This window comes from Aspergillus thermomutatus (assembly GCF_002237265.1).
Source record: "Aspergillus thermomutatus strain HMR AF 39 chromosome Unknown NODE_140, whole genome shotgun sequence".
NCBI lineage: Eukaryota > Fungi > Ascomycota > Eurotiomycetes > Eurotiales > Aspergillaceae > Aspergillus > Aspergillus thermomutatus.
In genome coordinates, this window is record NW_020798189.1 from 670 (window position 1) to 20,243 (window position 19,574).

The 19,574-nt window shown below is 50.1% G+C and overlaps 7 protein-coding genes across 7 annotated transcripts; 2 read left to right on the forward strand and 5 right to left on the reverse strand.

Moving 5' to 3' along the window:
- Positions 1 to 750: 750 nt before the first annotated feature.
- On the reverse strand, positions 751 to 3,346 carry CDV56_100410 (uncharacterized protein; the record flags this gene model as incomplete). The annotated part of the gene is made up of 3 exons (XM_026754029.1): positions 751 to 1,572; positions 1,635 to 3,202; positions 3,334 to 3,346. The coding sequence occupies 3 exons, from the start codon at positions 3,344 to 3,346 to the stop codon at positions 751 to 753; spliced, it is 2,403 nt and encodes an 800-aa protein (XP_026613114.1).
- A 558-nt stretch (positions 3,347 to 3,904) lies between these two features.
- Positions 3,905 to 5,101, reverse strand: trm10 (tRNA (guanine(9)-N(1))-methyltransferase; the record flags this gene model as incomplete). Its single annotated transcript, XM_026754511.1, has 1 exon — positions 3,905 to 5,101. The coding sequence occupies one exon, from the start codon at positions 5,099 to 5,101 to the stop codon at positions 3,905 to 3,907; it is 1,197 nt and encodes a 398-aa protein (XP_026613115.1).
- Positions 5,102 to 5,544: 443 nt separating this feature from the next.
- On the forward strand, positions 5,545 to 5,790 carry CDV56_101146 (putative NADH-ubiquinone oxidoreductase subunit GRIM-19; the record flags this gene model as incomplete). Its single annotated transcript, XM_026754765.1, has 1 exon — positions 5,545 to 5,790. The coding sequence occupies one exon, from the start codon at positions 5,545 to 5,547 to the stop codon at positions 5,788 to 5,790; it is 246 nt and encodes an 81-aa protein (XP_026613116.1).
- A 626-nt stretch (positions 5,791 to 6,416) lies between these two features.
- Positions 6,417 to 10,660, reverse strand: CDV56_101280 (karyopherin MSN5; the record flags this gene model as incomplete). The annotated part of the gene is made up of 11 exons (XM_026754899.1): positions 6,417 to 7,090; positions 7,150 to 7,748; positions 7,813 to 7,940; positions 7,997 to 8,255; positions 8,311 to 8,414; positions 8,470 to 8,694; positions 8,750 to 8,821; positions 8,872 to 8,996; positions 9,050 to 9,521; positions 9,578 to 9,766; positions 9,830 to 10,660. The coding sequence occupies 11 exons, from the start codon at positions 10,658 to 10,660 to the stop codon at positions 6,417 to 6,419; spliced, it is 3,678 nt and encodes a 1,225-aa protein (XP_026613117.1).
- Positions 10,661 to 12,765: 2,105 nt separating this feature from the next.
- Positions 12,766 to 13,650, reverse strand: CDV56_102185 (COG1/VPS51 family protein; the record flags this gene model as incomplete). Its single annotated transcript, XM_026755804.1, has 1 exon — positions 12,766 to 13,650. The coding sequence occupies one exon, from the start codon at positions 13,648 to 13,650 to the stop codon at positions 12,766 to 12,768; it is 885 nt and encodes a 294-aa protein (XP_026613118.1).
- A 244-nt stretch (positions 13,651 to 13,894) lies between these two features.
- On the forward strand, positions 13,895 to 14,644 carry CDV56_102326 (OB fold domain-containing protein; the record flags this gene model as incomplete). The annotated part of the gene is made up of 1 exon (XM_026755945.1): positions 13,895 to 14,644. The coding sequence occupies one exon, from the start codon at positions 13,895 to 13,897 to the stop codon at positions 14,642 to 14,644; it is 750 nt and encodes a 249-aa protein (XP_026613119.1).
- A 445-nt stretch (positions 14,645 to 15,089) lies between these two features.
- Positions 15,090 to 19,467, reverse strand: CDV56_102481 (SKI complex subunit tetratricopeptide repeat protein SKI3; the record flags this gene model as incomplete). Its single annotated transcript, XM_026756100.1, has 3 exons — positions 15,090 to 19,035; positions 19,092 to 19,292; positions 19,352 to 19,467. The coding sequence occupies 3 exons, from the start codon at positions 19,465 to 19,467 to the stop codon at positions 15,090 to 15,092; spliced, it is 4,263 nt and encodes a 1,420-aa protein (XP_026613120.1).
- Positions 19,468 to 19,574: the final 107 nt, after the last annotated feature.

Here is a 19,574-nt window from a genome sequence, read left to right on the forward strand (position 1 = left end):
CGTACCTGGTGCGTCACTGGTAGACCGAAGTCGATAGCTAATATTGCAACAGAGACGGTCACTACGGGCTCTGGGTAGACTCGAGCTTGGAAAAAGGCGTCAGTGCCTCGTGTCAAACGTTTGGGAACGAGCCTTTATCCGACGAAGGCGTCAAGTTCGACGTCCTCGGTGTGGAGGTGTGGTATGTCGGGGCGTGAGTTCACTGGTCCCAAATCTCTCTACGCTTTTTTTTCTCTCTCTCTCTCTCTCTCATATAATACCCTGCTGCGATGCGTGCTGGCTCTCCATCGTGCCATGATTTTGATTGCATTACTGTATAATCTTGGTGTCTTAATTGAAGAAATTAAGAGGAAAGAAGATAAAAGCTAGTAAAATAGTTGAGCGTGAAATCCACGCTCCAATGTGGCTGTATGTCCATCGATCGTAGGTAGTCATATTCTTCCTAGCTACATAAGCTAACTATAGTAAAGATAGGTCTTGTTAACATCTGATCTCAAAGCATGAACCGGCCATCGACCTTCTTTCGCGTACCGCATTGCTGTACCATCATTACAGTCATATTGGCCATTACCGAACTATAAATTGAGGAATAGGCAGTATGGGTGAATAAAACCTGGAAGAAAGATAGAATTGTAAGAATGAAAGGACAACAGCAGGGGGTATGCGATCAATAACACATCAAAATCATAAAATGACAGATAAGAGAAAGTTCATCAGCCTGGCGATCCCAAGTGTGACATCCCAAAACATCTAGTAGGGAGAATTGACAATATCGTCTTTTCCCAATCGACTGCCCCATCGGGTGCTACGACGGCTCGGCGTCATAGGAGGTCCTGCAATGCTTTCCCGAGTGGGTTTCTGGAAAGTCCTCTTCGCGACCATGTTGACTTCATTCGGCAGAGCAACAATGACATTCTTGTCCGAGCCAAACCGGAAGTTATCCGCCATGACATCTTCTCCATACCGCTTGATGGTGTAGGGGTCTTTCCGGCCGGCAATGACCTTCTTCAAGCTCCAAGTGACAATGAAAGGACCAGTGGCAGTGATAATGGATGTCTCCTGAGAGTCTACACCGGTGTTGAAACGCGCCGGAGTGAAAGAGATGGGCTTCTTAGTTTCATGCTGGAACTGGGCGACGTGTGCAGGAGTGAGACCCAAACGGCGAGGCTGTGGTTTCGAATCTTTGGCGAAGGAGCGCTCGAACCCAAGCTTGCCTTCATTCTTGCCTTCTTTCTGGAGCGAGTCGATGAGCAACAGGTAGGTTCGGCAGGTAGCCAAGACCCAGCGGCCATCGGCAGACACATCCAGTCCGATGATGGGTTCTCCCAAAGCAGGTATGTGCGTCTTGGCATTGATACCCAAGCGGTCGAACATGCGGATATCACCCTTATCGGAGGCAACAGCAATGTATCCCTTCTCAGTTGTGGCCACTGCGGAGAAGTCGTTCTTGCTCGCGTACTGTTTCAGGTCCGCATCTACCAGTTTGGCTCCTGCCAATCGAGGATCAATGCGGTAGAGTGCGTTCTGCGAGACACCAATGAATGGCTGAGCGGAGGTCATCTGGGCGAATTTCTGCAAGACATTAGTTCGATCTATAGCGTCAGACGAATAGGCGAAGATGAATGTAAACTTACGTTTTCAGGTGCGAATGTGGTCACCGGGATATCGTCATGCACCTTCCATTCATCAACGATCTTGCCGTACTCGAGATCCATACGGTACAGCGAGTGAGGGTCATCGCCATTCTGGAGGATCATATTGCGGTCCTCAGCATGCAACATGACCTTCTTCGGGCTGAAAAGCTTTCCCTTAGGTGTCTCGACCTTGGAAATATTGGTCGAAAACTCCAGGTTGTTGTTCGGGGTATGCCTGAAAACACCAATCTTAGACCCACGGACGACGAATGATCGATCATGCTTGTATCCGACTGCCAGTTGAGAATTGACATTGCCATCATCGTCACGCGTAATGACATCCTCCTGTTCTTCGTCTGAATCGTAGTGCTCGCTGCGTTGGCCCTCGTCCTGCTCTTCCTCCTCTTCATCCTCGGCCTCGGCCTCGGCCTCCTCCTGTTCTTCGGTCTCGGGTTCCTCCATCGTAAGATCCTGGAAAGCATCCAGCACGTACTCGCGGTCATTCTCCTTGACCTTGTTCCATTTCATTTCGTTCAACTGTTCCCAAAGTGCCTGCATCAGACCCTCTTGAAACCTCTCCTCTGTGCGCTGATCCTTGAACCGGAGTAGCCATGAGTAAGCGGACCCGTCTTCACCGTAATGATTGAAGATGAATGACAGATATTCAAAATTGAAGACTGGGTTGATGTCGGCAACAACCGCTTGACCAAGCCATTCCCTATCCTCGCCACTGATCTGCAGCCAATACTGCCAGGTGCCCACTTCCGACACAGTGGCAACCACATCAGGATCCTGAAGAATGAAAGTTCCGCTGGCGAAGTCGAAAAGGTGCAATTCTGCCTTTTCCTTGGCGAGAATCTCCTTAGCCTCTGGCTGCGCCGCTGAGGGCGGGGCCACTGTATGTTCCTCCCCCTCCCCGACAGGCTTTATGAGGCCCTTCGACCGCGAATACTCGACATCACGAGCCATGGCAGCGGCGGACTCGCCGGCGGACGCTACCGAGTGTGCACGTGATTTGGCTGGAGAGGAAATAGGACTGGCGGAAGGTATTGGCTTCTCTTCCTTGAAGGAGAATTCCTGGAGCTCTTGCTCGGTTGCTCGCTGGGCGCTCCTCCTGTATTTCCGCTCGTACTGACACTGCAACGCTGCTAACTCAAAGGTGGAGACTTTCTCCGCTGGCACAGATGGGTCGCAGACAAACTCGAAAAGATCACCGACGTCGCCACTCAAATCATTCCAAGCTAGGATTTTCGAACCCCCTTCGCGAACTTCAACACGGAAGTGCAAGCTTTGATCAAGCAGGAATACCTTTTCGTCCTTGTCTAGAGCGTCGCTGGCGCCTTGTTCATCCTCCTCATCGGCAAGCTCCTCCTCACCCTCTTCGTAGGCACGCTGAACGACAAGTTGGTACTGAAACTCCTGACCGGTGCGTCGAATAGTAGCAGCGGCGTCTTTGAAGATGAGCTCCGAGTAACCTTTTGGAGAAAGAGGGCGGACCAAATACAGCTGGCCTTGAGGGATCTCGATAATGGATTCTTTAGAGGTGTCTCCAAACAGGAACTTGCTCACTGGGATGTCACCGAAATGAGTTAGCTGAATGTCACGATGCACATGATGTAAAGTAAGGAGGGGCAGATGGCGGGGTAGAGTGAATAAGTTGATAGATGTTGGAACAAGAGACAGATTTGAGAGAACCTACCATTACGGAGCATGAACATAGCTGTAGAGTTCAAAAGGCTGCTACCTAAGAAGCAGCGGCTGATTATTCCTTACTAGTTTTTAAAGGCGCGCAGCTGGCAAGGGGATTTCAATGTCAGGGATGATGGGTGAGAACACAACGAAAGAGCGAAATTTGAAAAAAAAAAAAGAGTATTTAATAGAAGAGACCCAACATCACCAGTAAATATTAATGATGATGGTGGTTTCAGCAGCAGATCTCTTTTCCTGAGAACTGATCCTGTTGAATGTCTGGCTCTTGTGATGCTCTTGTAGAAGGAAAATCACCACATGTTTTCTTTCTGTTGATCTGCCGTCATCGATCGGCTTCTGTGGCAACCAGTGTGGCGTGATATTGTGGCTGTGCTGCTCAAAGTGGCAGATAAGACTAGCCATATCTGGAGTATGGTGAAGCATAATAAGGATTAGATATCTACCATAGGAATTATTGTTTTAGATAGATAGGTCATTCATACATTAGTGGTGTACATAGCGTAATAGGACAGAATATATACAGAGTTAAGTTGCCTGTACAAACACGCAGGTCAACAGTACTAAGACTCTTTGTCCGCTTCGCCCGCTTCTTCCGCAGCATCTTCTCCATCTGGACTGGCTTCCACACTCTCCCGTGCTGTTTGACCTTCAGACTCATGGTCTGCTTCATGGTCTGCTGATTTCAACTTGCCCCCTTTCCTTTGAGGAATCACTTGCATAAATGCTTTCCCCCAGTCCCCCAGCTCCAGCCAGCGAATCATAATCTCCACGACATGGTTCGTTGCTAGCACCTGACGGTGAGCCATCTGAATATATTCTCCGATGGGTAGCTTGGCGGTCTTGATGCCCTTGGCTACCGCAGATTTATAGCAGATGCCCTTGTGGCGGTTCTTGTCCACCAGACCTCCAATTATGTATGTGCTGTAGGGCTTCAATTCCGTCAAGATGTTGGGACTGTCGCTGCTGAGGTACACAATCTCTCCATCTTCGGGCTTCGCGTCCGCCTTATCAGCGAAAACACCAGCCAGTTGGCCGCCTTTAGGTCCTTGCATCCACTCCTTTGCCATCTCGGCAGCTTCAGCAAAGTCCTCCTGCAGAATCCGAACACCCTTCCAGTTCTCGTGGGTCTTTCCCAGCACCGTATCGAACCGCTCCTTGAGCAACTTGTTGAAAGATGAAATGACCAGGTGCGAGCGGAAGGGGGCCCTACTGTTATCGGAGTAGGATCGCGTAATCTGAGCACCGAGGGATATCCGCTCCTTGTCCAGCATCAAATCGTCGTAGCTGCAGTCGAGCACGAGCGTGACCGGGAGCAGAGTTGACCGGTGGAACTTCTTTTGTGTAGTCTCCAATGCCTTTCGAGCTTCTTCTGTAGCCTCTGCGCCCTCTTGTTTCGCCTGTTCTAGAGCGGCTCGTCTTCGTTCCTTCTTTGCGACCAGCTTCTCTTTCCGTTTCACTTTGCGCTGTTCCCGCATTGCTTCCCAGTGCTCTTTTCGTTTGAGTTTCTTCAATTGATTTTTGGACATCGCGGGCGGTGCCTCTTTTCCGTCTGCTTCTTGCCCCTCTCCGGCTCCAGCTTGCTCCACATCGTTCTCGTTCCCATTGTCCGACGTCGAAGCATGGTTGTCAGCATCCGCAATCCCAGCGTCATTGTCGCGAACGGCTCCCACAGCGCCGGTCATGACGGGTTCTGATTCCTCCCGCGTACTGTCGTGGTCCAATTTGGGGTATTTTCTAGGCCGCTCATCATCCTCCATCTCAATTAATCAAGTAAGGGCAAAGTACGAGTAATCGAATGTCTGTCGTACTGGCTGTCAAAATAATGTATCCCGCTCCAAGTTTAATACTTCATTGGGAGGGGAAACCCGAAACCGAAAAATCCCTCCCGCAGCCAATCACAGCACCACCAGCCCTCATTACCCAATCCCAATCGCCCTCACGTGACCACCACTCCAACTTCGTCCGCCAGCATCATCGGCCAATCTTCCATACGCCTGTTCCCCAGACCTCCATCTTTCCCAGTCGTCACAATGCCTCAGGATATGCCCCCATCGGGGGGCTACGCGCCTGTCCAATACAAGGCAAGTGCTCAATCACGAATTCCCCAACCCAAAACCCAGCTCACCAATTGAACTAACCCAACCAACCACAGCGCAACCTCCCTGCCCGCGGCTTCCGGCCAATCTACTACCTCGTTGGGATGCACCTCTTCATGGCCTACGGCTACTACAAGCTCTTCTACGGTATCCGCGAACAGCACGAGCTCGCCCGCGAGAAGATCTGGTCCCGACTGCACCTGGTGCCGCTGCTCCAGGCCGAGGAAGACCGTGACCAGGTCCGCAGACACTTTGCCGACAAGGCTCGTGAGAAGGAGCTCCTGGGTACGGAGAGCAAGGTCTACAACTCTGATCGGTACGTGGCACCCGTGGGATTGATGTTGGTGTGATATAGTTGGCTGACCTTTGTTTCTCTCGCGTGTGCTTTAGCTTCGTTCGTCCTACTTTCGTCTATACCCCTTCCAAGGTCACTCAATAAATGGAATGATATTTGTTACGAGCTGAGTTACTATCGGCGCCAGGCTCAATCGTCTCTTGACTGCGCCAGATGTCATGATAGTGGTGCCATTACACGATTCCAAGGGCATTGAGTGGTTCATTACATGCCGCTTGTCTCAGCGGTGTTTCACCGGAGTCGAGAGATGTCTGGGGAGTCTTCAAGAAAAATGTATCCTGTAGATATATTGCCTCTGGGGAGTTTGCCTAGTTTTGCAATGCATTTCGTTTCTTTTCCTCGTTCCAAGCATGCCTTTGCCTCGAGTCCAACAGGTGTATCAGGCCAGCCTGTGGCTGTTATGTGAATATTCTCAAATCGAATAGGTGTGCAGAAAACCGAATGCTCATACTTGTTGTCACGAATGACTCAACTCGTATATTTAGCTCTAGTCTCTTGATAACACTGAAAGGGTAATTGTAGGAGAAAATAAGTACAAGCAGGAATCGTGAATCGAGCCTCTAATACTATACAGGACGAGGAGTTCCGAACATGAAGAGGGCCAGTTGCTGGCGGATGCTTCTAACCAAACATGTCGGCCACACCACCCAAATCAGGTCCGTCATTGATATCGACTTTACTATCTTGTTGGCCTTCCATCTCGTTGCTCATATATCTCTCTTGCAAGGCACTCCGTGCCTTGCGGCGTTCTTCCCGGGAGCCCAAAATCTTGCCTTGCTCGGCAATACTCACGCCTCTGAGGCCTTCAAGAAGGTCTAGCACGAGTGCGCGTTGCTGCCGCGCTGCCGTAGATCGTAGAAGCGCGGCTTCAGTACTTGCCACCCGCTGTTCGTTCATTCCGGGAAGGCTGAGGATCACCGAGCGTGGTGTTGGGCTACTCGAGCCATAGAGAACCCAAATTGACGCAATCAGCTGGGCTAAGTCTTTCTGCATGTCAACAAAGTAAGGCTCATGCACAGATGTAATGCAGGCCTTGAGAACTTCCGAGGAAATGAACTCGCGGATCGTGAGTATAGTTGGACTGTGATTCGGAGGCGCGAAGTCCTGCAAGATCGATCTGATAACACGAGTGATGATGCTACAGCATCTCGTATCGCGCATGCGAAGCGCATGTGTACAAAAGAGCATGACAGGTTCGAATATGTCCGGCGAAGAAAGAACAAAGTGTCGAATCGAGTCGGAAAGTGCTGGAGGTGGCTGCGGTGCGCTAGGGTCAGCTGGCTCGTCGTCGGGATCTGCAATGAGCGTTAGTCTTGCGTCCTGTAACAAATTGTTACGACATTAGATCACGCACCGCCTCTTTGAGGATCCAGGAGACTTGCTACCATGAGCACCGCAGAATAAGTCAACTGGCGAAGAATACTCTCTGATTTCATTTCGTCAGTCAAATCCCCGTCCGCAAGTCCCTCCTTGCGTTGCTCGATAAGGTCCCATTCCGAAGTGACCTTCCTGTCAATGTTGGTGAAGAGCGTTGCCAACATAGGAGGCAGGAACTGTGCTCGGAAACGGACAGGGCAATCGTCGATCAAGCACCTGGAAATATTGAGGAGAACAGAGAATTGGTGAGAGGATAAGTGTGGTGAGTCTTTAAAAAGAGCTTGCGACAGCGGTCCCGGAAGTTCTGCGAACCCATAAAAATGCTCTCTCAATCTGCTCATGCTGAACAGCATTGAGTAGCAAGATTCCCGAACAGCTCGAACCTTACCTCGCACGGAGGAAGCGAACCCTTCGAGTGAAGACCGGGATGCAGTGATCTTCGCATAGAAATCATCGCGGCTGCCAGTAGATATGCCTGCCTGCCAGAATCTGTCGGTCAAGATACGTTCAACGACCCCTCGCATATCATCAGGCAGGCCACCCCAGTTCGCCGGATTATGGAAGGCATGAGCATTACTGCGGAACATATGTCAGCTAAGCACCTCTACCGGCATGGGGCACTTGCCTGACAAGCTGTAACAATACCGGCAGGATAATGGGAATGATGTCGTGCCAGATATTGCACGCAAGACCATAAGCAAGCTCGGTCTTCTTTATTTTCTCCGTGGAGACTGCGAGCATGGTCTTCGTCCCCCTCAGAGGTAGTTGCTGGAGTGCGGGTTAGCGTCAAAGTTAGGACCCAAATGGGAGCGCAAACTCAGTACCTGGAACTTCCTTGTCATGGTTTCCTGGATCTGCTTCCCCTCATTATCCAGTGGCACGGCGGACCACTCTTCCAGCTTCTGCGCTTGCTTTTTTTGCATATAGGGCCCAACACTTTGCAGCCCAAGCATGCCACAGAAGCCTTCGAAGGAGGAGCTCGTGCTCCGAAATTCTTCTTCTTGCCAGGCTTGCCTGATAGGCTCCAGAAAGGACTTCAGCCGGGTTTCACGCAGATATGGATCGACGTTGTTGGCACGTTGCCTAAGCAAGTAAGTCTAGAGCTACGAGGACGGAAAGGGGATTTAAGGTATCATACATGATAATGAGGAGTATTGAGGTATGTTCCATGTGAAGCTTGTCGTCCACCCTGTTGGCCATGGTGATTTCCTTGATTTTCGGCTCAAGCAAATCGTAGAATGTCTTCCAGTTTCTTGTTAGGAAAAAAGTATTTCAAAGCCGTTGCAATACAACTCACAGAGAAATAGTCAGCATAGCGCATGGCCAGACGTCGGAGTTCATGGCTGGCCAGACCATGCAGTTCCTTCACAGCTTCAGAGTAAGCCGGGTACTCGACCAAGTCAGGAAGACGCGTCATGAGAATATGCTCAAGGACTTTAAGTGAAAAACTGGGATTCTTGTCAAGAGCTCTGGATGAGATGTCAACGATAAGCTTGATTATACGCTGTTTCAAAATAGGGTCCTTCAGTAGACAGTTAGTCAAGTAGTCACCGATGAAGAAGAAGATAGAGGCGAACCTCGTAGTTTCTCTGCATCAAACTCAAAGCCCACGTCTCAAGCGCGCTTTCTAAATCTATTCGTTTCTGCTCCTGTTCAATATATTAGATCCGCAAAAGTGCCGACACCGCAAGCAACATACATCCTGCTGAGGCATTTTGCCATGAGCTGAAACCCATTTGTTATAGCCCTTGAGGGTAGCTTCCACAACAGCGAACTGAGTGTCGGCGCGCATCAACGGAAGAGAGTTCTTGGAGAATGTTTTCACTGGGCGCCTAAGTTAGAATAAACCTTCACCTACAGAACCCGCCACAACTTACCATTAAATGGCTCGACCCCATTGTAAAGATTGTCCAAGTTTCCATCAACGCCCGCGAGGATATGTGGAATAGCATCTTGTGGTCTTTTCTGAACAATGGTCTCGATGATGGACGAGCAATATCTTCTGTAATTTCCAACAAAAGCGTGCCGTTCCGGGACAGTATCAATGTCTTCATTCAGAAAGAGTACTGTAGGATTCTCAGAGTCCGCTGGTAGGGATTCCCAACGGATCAGTCGCTCAGTACATATGCTAAGCAAAGGAGGAATCAACCCAGTCACCAGATCTGTGTTCCCGATCCTCTCGGAGGCAAGCAGTTTGCACCATACGTGAAGGACAGGTATCGAGACGGTCAAGCTTTGGTTCTGAATGACGCTGATCAGGAGGTGGAAAAAGAAAGTGAGGTTCATGCCATGTGCGGTCTCGAGAGAGAAGCCCTTCTCCTCAAGGAACCCCGCAACGTACGAGAGCATCTATCGGACAGATTAGCATGAGACCATAGCGACCATCTGGGTTGAGAAGCTCTTACCTCGGATAGCTTTTTCGAAATCGTGTACCTGGTATCATCGATGTCGTCAGGTCCAACGATGGACCATTCGTACAATTTCTGTAGAAGCGTTAAGTACTCTGTTTCGTACATCAAGTGTACAAGAGGCTGGAAGTCTTCGATTTCAAAATTCGACCTGCTATAAAGAGCATGCAGCGCTTCGACGGCAGCCTGGATTAAGAGTTCAGCATCGCTCATTTACTGCTGCGGAAAAAAAGGTCGAGGTGTCCTTACCAACAACACCTGCTCATCGTTGCAGGTGAGCGCCCTTGCGATACTCGAGACACAATTTGAGGATATGATGGCCTTGGGAATTGCCCAGACCAAGATGGACTTCAATGTCGCAAGAGCTTTGAGCGCTGCGTCTCTGGCCTGCGTGGAGGCTTGCAGGTTCTCAACACAGTAGATGAGAAACTCGCATGTCCTTGCGACCCAGCCCTCAGTCCCACACCGAAGCTCAACATGTTGCTCCCGCCTTGGATAGATTTCCTCAAAGACTGACAGCGGTGTGCAGATCTCCACCAACGCTCTGTTGAGATCTGTCCCTCGCAAGGATGAGACGGTATCTTCGCGATAGAAGATGTCTTCTGACAATGTTTCCAGGATAGACAGAACTAGTTCCTTGTGCACAAGACTGGCTCCCCAAAACTGCACAAGAATGTCGTCCATTGCCGACCAGTCTAAGCCCCAGCTTCTCTTGGCGATCTCGGCCCATAACTGAGGGATCTTGTTGCGGTAATAGGCCGGATCCTCGGACCGGATTGACTCGGCAAGCTTGAGAACAAAGTCTCTGAGGATAGCCACCTGATCTGTGGAGGTGAAAGACGTGTGACGCAGTACATGATCCAAAAGCGTCAAGCCAAAATAGCGGACCAAGGGAGCGTTTTCTATCCGTGAAGCCAGAAGAAACCCATTACGAGCAGCTAGCTTGCTTTCCTTTTGAGACTCCACGAAGGTCAGGGCTTGCCTGCGGAGTTCATTTGTCGACGAAGGGCTGTGAATGAGCTCCAGTGCCCGAATGAGGTCAGCCATGCCGCCTTCTGAGAGCTCATCTTGGGCGGCCATTTCGTCGACCACGACCAGAGGCCAACGGTGGTCTCTATATAATGATGGGCCCAGAAAAGGAAGGAAGGTCTGAGTGCCCACTGGATTCTTTAAGCGCTCACTTCCAATTCAGGCTGCACTGACAATTCCCGCATCATTCACGCTTTCTGCGCAGCCTTCTCTTTCTTCAGAATTATTCCAAGAAAAAGAAAACGATAAACGAGTGGTTTTGATGTTGTTGTATGGCGGGCAGAATGACCACCGCGATTCACCGATTCTGCCCTCCGCAGATGCCTGCTTAAAGATGAGTGAGGTCTGCGACTGTCGTTATTTCTCCTTATTTCGCCAAGACCACGTGAGGAATGTATCTGCCCTCACTCCTCAACAGTGCCTCGAGGTCTTATCGTTAACTTAAGGTAGTATATTATTGTGCTTGAGGCGGGCGGGAGTTGTTGGATGGATTTCTTGGGGAAAGCGGGAAGACCCAAAACTGCCAAAGAAAGCTTCAGAAAAATTCCACGCGCTCCCGCTCCAATCACCACACCGACTCGGAGGGGCCAGCTTCACAATCACACCGCTTACAACAACAGATTGCTACCTTACGATATGCGATTGACCCGCCTGAAGCGTGTACTCCATGCTATCATGACGGTTCGATTCGATTGCATTGACACGGTGGTTGATAATACAGCCTACTGGGCTGTTACACAAAATCCGTAGGGCGATTTAGCGTACTATTGGCCATGTGACCTGAGTGTAGTAACCCACAACCAAGGAATGAAGAATGAAGCCAGATACACTTCCTGAATAGGCAATTTAAAAATTGTACAGGGGTACCAAGTGAGTGGCAAGAATTTATGGAAAGCATGAAAACACTCCCACTATGGGGCTGACCAACGAGGAACACCCCCAGCAAACAGATGCTTACATTCATGACCGCAGAGGGCCTGGATGAAAGGTAAGGTGATTAGATGGAAGGGGGTGAATTAGATTGAGGAGAACCCCTGAGCATGCTGACAGGATGACTGACAGCTTGACTGTCAAAGTTTCCTGCTCAATAGACGGGCGATGTGCACCAACTTCCAGGAAAGGAACGCCTTACCGAGCCCTAGGGTCGTGATATGCGAAAAATCCCTTATAGAATCTCTGCCGAGGAGTCTTTGAAATCCAAAGGGTCCTGATAGCCGTAAAAAATGGTCTGCCGTGGCTCGCTTCGTCACCTCAAGGTGCGGTGCGCAGACCTGAAAAGGCATGAGGTAGGCCAGGGTGTACACATAGTTCTACACTGATGTTGGAAGATGCTATTTCACCGGCGTAGGCGATACCGTAATCTCAGAAGATGTCGGGCTCATGACATCAATGTGCGTGGATAGTAAGCCTTACACGGTCACTACGTGCGCAGGTCGAGCGACTGTGAGACAAGGTCAATTTCAATGTTGCTGTCAAGAAGTGCAGCCCACTTCACCATTCGACCTGGCTATTGCTATGAAGTCTCGCAACTAATCGAGCATGGATAAGCGCATAAGTCATGCATAGACGAATGCATCGATCCCGCATAGATGAATGCATAAAGCATGCATAGACTCGAGGATCAAACCAAGGCATTGTTTGGGGCAGTACGCCCAATGCCTGGGGTTTCTCCTCTCCTTAATCTCCATGGTGTGCAAAGCTTCGCTCTGCAACAGGCCAATAACTGAGTTAGGAATACATGGCTAACCTTTGCCTGGCTCAACGACCAGCGAGCTGTACCGATAGCGTCGTGCAATCGAATATCACATGAATTGTTCAGATGCTGTAAATATTCACGGGACTCATGCGTATGAGCTGCTCCCACTTTAGCTGAATGTCCTCATGATCCTTGTAGATGGAGCTGATTCCCAAGGCATCCTGAGGGTGGGTCCTAGGCAAGCAAGAGTTGACTTAGCATGAGGAAAACACCAACATAGTCACACGTCCCAGTGTGGCTGTGCATGTAATGATTGATTGAGGGGTGTCAATGTCAGATGATCGGGTCAGATCGGGTCATAATTAATGAACGGGCATAATGTATGCTCATGTGCGGGATGAAGAGGTGTTGATCTCATTCAACACAATCTTTCGGTGAGAGACAGTGCTTTCTTGATTGCTCAAGGGGCTTCATCGCGTTTCATGACCTTCTCGCAAGCCTGGCGAATCTCAGCCACCCCTCTAACGCCCTCCCACTTATCAAGCAGGTTCCGTATTTCCTCCCAGTCATTGGTGGCCTCATCCTCATTGCCCTCTGACAGAAGCTTCTCTAGCCAACTTGGTGCTCCAAGAACCCACTGTACCGTTGCCTTTTCTGCCTTTCGGCGGTCCGTTTCGTCTGTAGCCTTGGCCTCTCGCATGCGCCGCTGCTGCTCTTCGCCTTCCTGTATCAGACCTGTGGCCGTTTCGGCCACAAATGCAATAGCCGGACCAAGAGTCTTCGTCATAGTCAGAGGTGCCCCACGCTCGTCCATACTTTGACGCATCTTGCCAATTGTTTCCACCGCCCGGATCAGCTTCGAGTAGTTGTCATAGACAAGTGCCTTGCGCTCACTGTCAAGTGTTTTGATATCGCCAACAAGAGTGTTCTCCGCCTTGAGCACAGTCGACAATGAAGAAGTAGCCAACAGGTGATTAACGTAACGCTGAGGGTCGAAGTCCGGGCTATCCAATTCTGTTCCTGTAGCTACCACTGATGACGGACTGGACATGTCCCCGGCATCGGTGTGTCTGGGGATGCTGCGGGAGCGGAAGTTGCTTCCATTGCCTGAGGGATCGGCAGCGGAATGTCTTAAATTGTAGTAGTCCCGAAGAGCGGTGCGATTGCGTCTTGGATGGAGAGATGGAGAGACGGCTCGGGCTGTAGAGGGAGTAGACGAGGCACTGAGACCTCCGCCGACATTCGTATTCAAAGTGTCGAGAGATGGACGGCGTGATGATGCTGGAGTCGGTGAGTGTGCACGAGAGGAAGCGATCGACGGACGGGGAGATGAGAGTGTCGACATGATGAAGGCAGGGTAGGACTTTTGGTGATGAGAGAAAGAGGCCAAAGTGATTGTGAAGTGATATTGGTAGGATCATAGGAGACGGAGTTAAGCAGTGGTCTGTGCTTTCCCCGAACTAAATTCAATCAGAAATTGAGAACAGCTTCAGGTTTCAGATATTAATCGGCTTGCGATACGTGCAATCAAAATGAGCATGACACAATTTGTATATCCTCCTACATCTGCTGATTGACCTGGAACCAAGATGGCGAATGTCCAAGCGCAAATATCTGCCGAACTACTCAACAGCAAATCCCTCCCCGTCTCTCCATCCTGGCTGACCAACTTCATCTCCTCATCGACAGCATCACAACGCAATGTCCCGCTCTCCGCCCTAGTTCGGACCGCTCTATTTCGTATTCTTGCTTCAGATTTCCGAGAATCGCTGTCAACAAGGACACCGTCGTCCCTACTCCCCATTGATATATCCGATGCTTCCGTTCAAGAAAGGCGTCTCCAAGGCCCGATCCCCTTGCAAATCGTGGATATAGAAGACATCGGAACAAGCTTATGGAGTCAAGTTGAAGCAATTGAGCGCATTGAACGCGGTGAGGCTATTCGGGGACGCGAGATCGTGCGGACAGTCAACGTGGACGAAGCCAGTGAGGAGCGCGCAGCAAGTACTGGTAATAACAGGGCCGCAAATTCTGCGGCAAGCGGACCTGGAAGTAATAGCAACGGCCCTCATCGATTGATATTACAGGATGCGGCAGGGCTTCGAGCCGTAGCTATCGAGCTGAAACGCATCGAAGGCATTGGACTGGGTAAGATACCCATTGGCGCGAAACTGCTGTTGCGTGATGTGACGGTCGCCCGGGGTATGATCTTACTGACGCCTGAGTCTGTTACCCTGCTTGGAGGCAAGATTGAGACCTTGGACCAAGCTTGGAAAGAGGGAAGGAAGGCCAAGTTAATGGCTCGGATTACAGAGATGGAAAGGTCGCAGGCGTTGTGATCGGAAACATAATATCCAAGTGGCTCTGAAACGACACCTCCCGGAGATCTAATGACTTTCTCTGCACAATCTCCGTTTGTGAAGAAAGGCCTGGGTCACCTAACTCTGCACTTCAAGTACCCCTATCATAATAATCGATTATGCCCATGGCTTCATCCACCAGGGTAGATTGTATGCCTTTCCTGAATGTGAATGTCCTTGTGCATCTGTGGACTTGTGTGGTCTTGCTGGAACCGAGGGAGGGTGTCATTCATTCTACAGGAATTGCGACCGGATAACCTTACTATGACTCTACCTTGACCGGAAAGCGCCCGAAATCAAGGCCTGCTTTACTCTCAAAGCATAATCCTGGCATTTATTGATCGTGTATGCAAGGTATGTATTCCTAAGCATCTAAAGTGTCTAATATCTACAGTACAGCATTCCCTTAGGTCGGTCAAAGGGATTAGGCTAATCCTGACACAGCATACTTGAGCTCTTCCCAGCCACATTGCTTCCACGGTGCGACCATAATCGCCTTGATGGCATCACCCGTCTTGCCAGTCTGTGCATATGCTTCACAGAGGTCGACAGCATCCAGATTGCTCCGGGGTGGAACGCTTCGCAACGCTCTGTCGGCGGCCATCTCCGCGGGATACAGTTCCTGAGATGCTGCTGCTAACTCCTGCCAGCCTTGTGGCTGACCTGGCGACCTCATGACGGCAGCCGTAGCCTCTCCAAGGCGTCTGAGGTCTTCGGGAATTTGGGAGTCCTCAGTCAAGCCCAAACTAGAGATCGCTGTCAACAGCTTAGTCAACCTAGCCCGGTCGTGGATATCAATATCATCTCTTGTGATCATGTTCTGAAGATCTGAAGCAACTGCTTCAATTATGTCCTTGTCGTCATCTAGTAGCGCAATGGTTCCCAGAAGTGACACCGCCCCAACATGATCAGAGTGTTCTTCCACACAGTCAAACAGCTGCTGGCGAGCCACAGTCCGCTCTTCATCACCACCCTTGGCCCATAGAACTTGTGCTAGAAGACATACCACCTCCGGTGCATTATCTGCCTCTTGCAGGGCGTCACGGAACATGTCAATCGCGTTATCCATTGACTTCAAGTAATAATGCGCCAATCCAGCAGTGAGGTGAGCTGATAGACGTAGTTTCCTGTTTGCCTCCGGGTCGAATTTCTCTGCGTCCTCTTCACCGGACAGAGTGAGTGCCATTTCCGCTTTCTCTGCTGCTTGCTCAAATTCTTGGCGAGCAAGAAGGACACGGGCCATATCTGCATTCGACTGTGCATATCTAGAGAGCGACGAGGTCGATTCAGACACCTCATATTCCGCCTCGACCCCAGAACAGACGACTTGCAAGCTAGTCTCCGCATCTGAAAGCTCGCCAATTCTCTCGGCCATGAGCGAAACAAGATGCATAAACTGTAAATTGGACGGGTCTTGAGAGGAAAGTTGCAGGAGCGCGAAAAATGGCTGGATGAGCTGTGAAATCTCATTCGATGCTGAAGAGTCCGAGAGGAGGTGGTCGAACAAGGTGAGTGTATACTGACATTTCGGCAATGTGGATGAGGAGTTGGAGATGTCGAAGGCATGCTCAAAAAGGCCTCTTGCTTCATGTGGGTCCCCAAAGAGCAAAGCCAGGAACCCTTGGCCGACCCATGCCAGAGAGTAGTCCGGATCGGTCGATTGCGCGCGTGTGAAAGCTTCGTTGGCGAGTTGAACATCATTGTGAATGAGGTAAAGCGTTCCTAGATTAGTCCAAACTTGTGCGCTTCTCTCGTTCAAATGCAAACTTCTCACAAAAGCATGCTGGGCAACCTTCGGGCTCATATTTGTAGTTGCCACGCCCAGAGCGTTCCAAAATTCTGAATTGCCGGCTTCCAATTCAATTGCTCTCTTGAAGCAGCGCATTGCTGTCTTCAGAAACCGGCGTGTCTGCTTCTTGCCCCTGTTGCCAGAGTGCACCTGCACACACCTGAAAGCCCTGTATTCTGCCCATCCCAGATTGTACCAGGCAACTGCTTGAGCATGTACATCTTGCGCCGAGACATGAATAGCTCTCTTGTATGCAAGAATCGAGGCATATATACACTTATCTGATGGAGTGACGTTATCACTAACCTCATCTTCGAGCAGCGACAAACAGCCTTGTCCAAGCTCGTCTATTTCCGCAAAAATATCGAAAGCCGAGGGCTCAACTTGAGTTGTAAGCAGCACCCTCACTTCCTGAACTGGGAACTTGCTCGCCTTTCCTTTGACGTAAGAGAACATAGAGCAGGCGTCGCCAACGGCCTTCCACAGATTGAAGATGTCCACACGTTCCTTCGCAAGCGATGCCGCAACGACTATAGCCTTGCGCGCCAGTTCGACAGAGTCATTGTACAAGCCTAATTCGAGGCTTTTCCAGGAACTTTCTGTGAGAGTCTGAAGCAACGCAATGGTCACCCCAAACTCGTTCGGTCGGAACTTCAAAACATTCTCATAGCGTGAAATAGCATCTTCAAATTCACCGAGCTCCCGTTTTACATTTGCCAGCATGTATCTTGCGAACCAAATATGCTCTCTTTCATCGGGTGAAAGAGCTGATTCTAATTGCTGAGCATGATCAAAAGCTTTCGTAGAGGCAATATATCTCCCAGAGTGGTGGTAGCTTTCTCCAAGGCCAACCCAGGAGTGGTAGTCGCCTGGTGAGATTCTCAGAGCTGCTTGAAATGAGACAATGCTTTGGGCATACTGCTGCTTGTTCATTTGAACGGTGCCCAAAGCGGCATACGGCCAGCTATAGCCTCTTCGTTTCGAGCCCGGTGCAGGCTTTGCCTTGCCCGAGTCAACGACGCGCTGAGCCACGGCTTCAACCAGATCCCATTCCTTTTGATCTGCGAAGGTCCTCGCGAGACGTTCCGCAGCTTCGATTTCCGACGCGGATAATTCGAACGCCTTATGAAAGCACCTGCGTGCTCGTGTTTTGTCCTTTTTGTAGTCCGCATAGTAGATACCCAAGCTGGTATATGCAGGGGCAAAGTTGATGTTGGTTTGTATGGATCCGAGAAAACTGGCATAAGCACCATTGCGATCCTTGCGCGCAGTTGGGGATGGATCGAGCTCCCATTGACAATAACCTATACGGTAAAGGATCTCGCTCTTAAAGTCGCGATTTGGAGACTCCGCATCTTGTAATTCGGCGAGCACATCCTGAAGGCCATGGAGACCAGTCTCAAGGTCCCCGTTGAGCGCCTTGCACCACGAAAGCTCACCCCTAATCTTGAGATTAGACGGGTCGCGTTCTAGAGCACGCTCCAAGAAGTTGACGGCTTCAGCATAATCCTCGTCGACCTTAAGAATCAATCCAATACCCAGCAGACAGCTTGTGGATGTTGGTTTTCTCTGCAAAATCTCTTCGAAGATTTCTTTAGCTTCGGGGTGATGCCGAGGAATCTGGTAGTAGATCAAAGAATTCGCCAGTAGAATGTTGAGACAGTCAGTAGTGTTGACTAGGCTTACCCCAGTCATCCTGGCGAGATCTGTGATATTTTCGAGGCCCTTCCGCGCAACATCCACAACGCTATCATATTCTTCGAGCGACAAATAAAGCTCACCCATGATGCGATTTGCGACGACTGAGGAGCGAGAAGCTTCGAGCCCTTCCACCATCATCAACAAGCGATCCTGTACGGCCAGCTCGTGATTATCGCCGTTTCCGTTTTCGGTTTCTTCCTCAGTGGGCGTAGATTCCTTCGTCTCTTTCGTCTGGTTCGGGAATGGGGAGAGGTCACTGGCTAAGAAGCCTTTCAGAATCTTTGTAAGTCCATCTTCTGGGAAAAACTCGATAAAGTCCTTTAGGAAATTGAGGTCCCACTCCGAGAAGCTTTGAATGTCTTGCCACTCAAGTATAATCTTCCAGGCTAGCTCAAAAGGGTGTTTGATGATGACCATGCCGCGAGCAGCTTGCAAGAGTTCGGCGCGCTTTTCAGCCTTTTCGGCTGTCGGGAGAACAATGAGTACATCATAGGCTCGCTGTAGAAGCTTTTCTTCGTAGGTACGTCGAACTTCGTCATCATGGGACCAATCCACTATCCCACGGTATAGCTGCTCAAGCTCTCCACGTTTGAAAGCCTCTCTTTTCACCTCCAGTGTCACGTGATCGATTCTCGCACCGAGTCGGGTCCTTCGCTCGCCAATTTCTCTGTTGATGAATTCCTTTTCTTCCGACTCCGTCATTTCTATGAGGCGGAGGTATGTGTGGGAAGGATGCGGTATCCGTCCTTCGAGGTAGCCATAAAGAGGACTCGTTGGGAGGTGTAGTTCGAGAGCCTTTTTGTATTGCGATCGAGTGCCCTGTTTCTTCGCGAACTTGATATATTTATCCACGACATCCTGGCAACGGTGCTTGTCATCGCTAGGATCAGATTAGCACTTGTTCTCCGTATATACAGCTTCCAATGCGAGACGTACGCTTCGGCAAATATCTGACCAAGTCTCAGAGCTGCCTCATGATAAGCATCTAGCTTAAAGCCTCCCTGTTTCTCGTAGAGATTAATCAATCCCTGCCATGCTGTCTTGTCGTCGGCTTTTGCACGAGTCGCTGCGAGATATGCCCGCTCCGATTCTTCATTTTTATTTAGTTTATCCAGCGCTAGGCCCAGAAAGACGTTTCTGGTCGTAGAATCGAAATTAGCTCAAAGTTGAATCAGCAAAGCTTGGTCGTCACATACGCATGATAGTTTTGAGGCTCTTGCTTCACCACAGCTTTGGCCTTTTCGGCAGCATCTTCGAAATCCCTGGAGTCCAGCGCAATGCGCACTGCCTTTAGAGCTGATTTTGTTGACATGCTGGACAGCTCACTTCATTGCCCTGCCGTAATGGCAGCTTTGAATATGGATAGCTGGCTATGAGACGAATAGTGTGATTTGTGGGGAAAGTCAAGCGGGCGATACG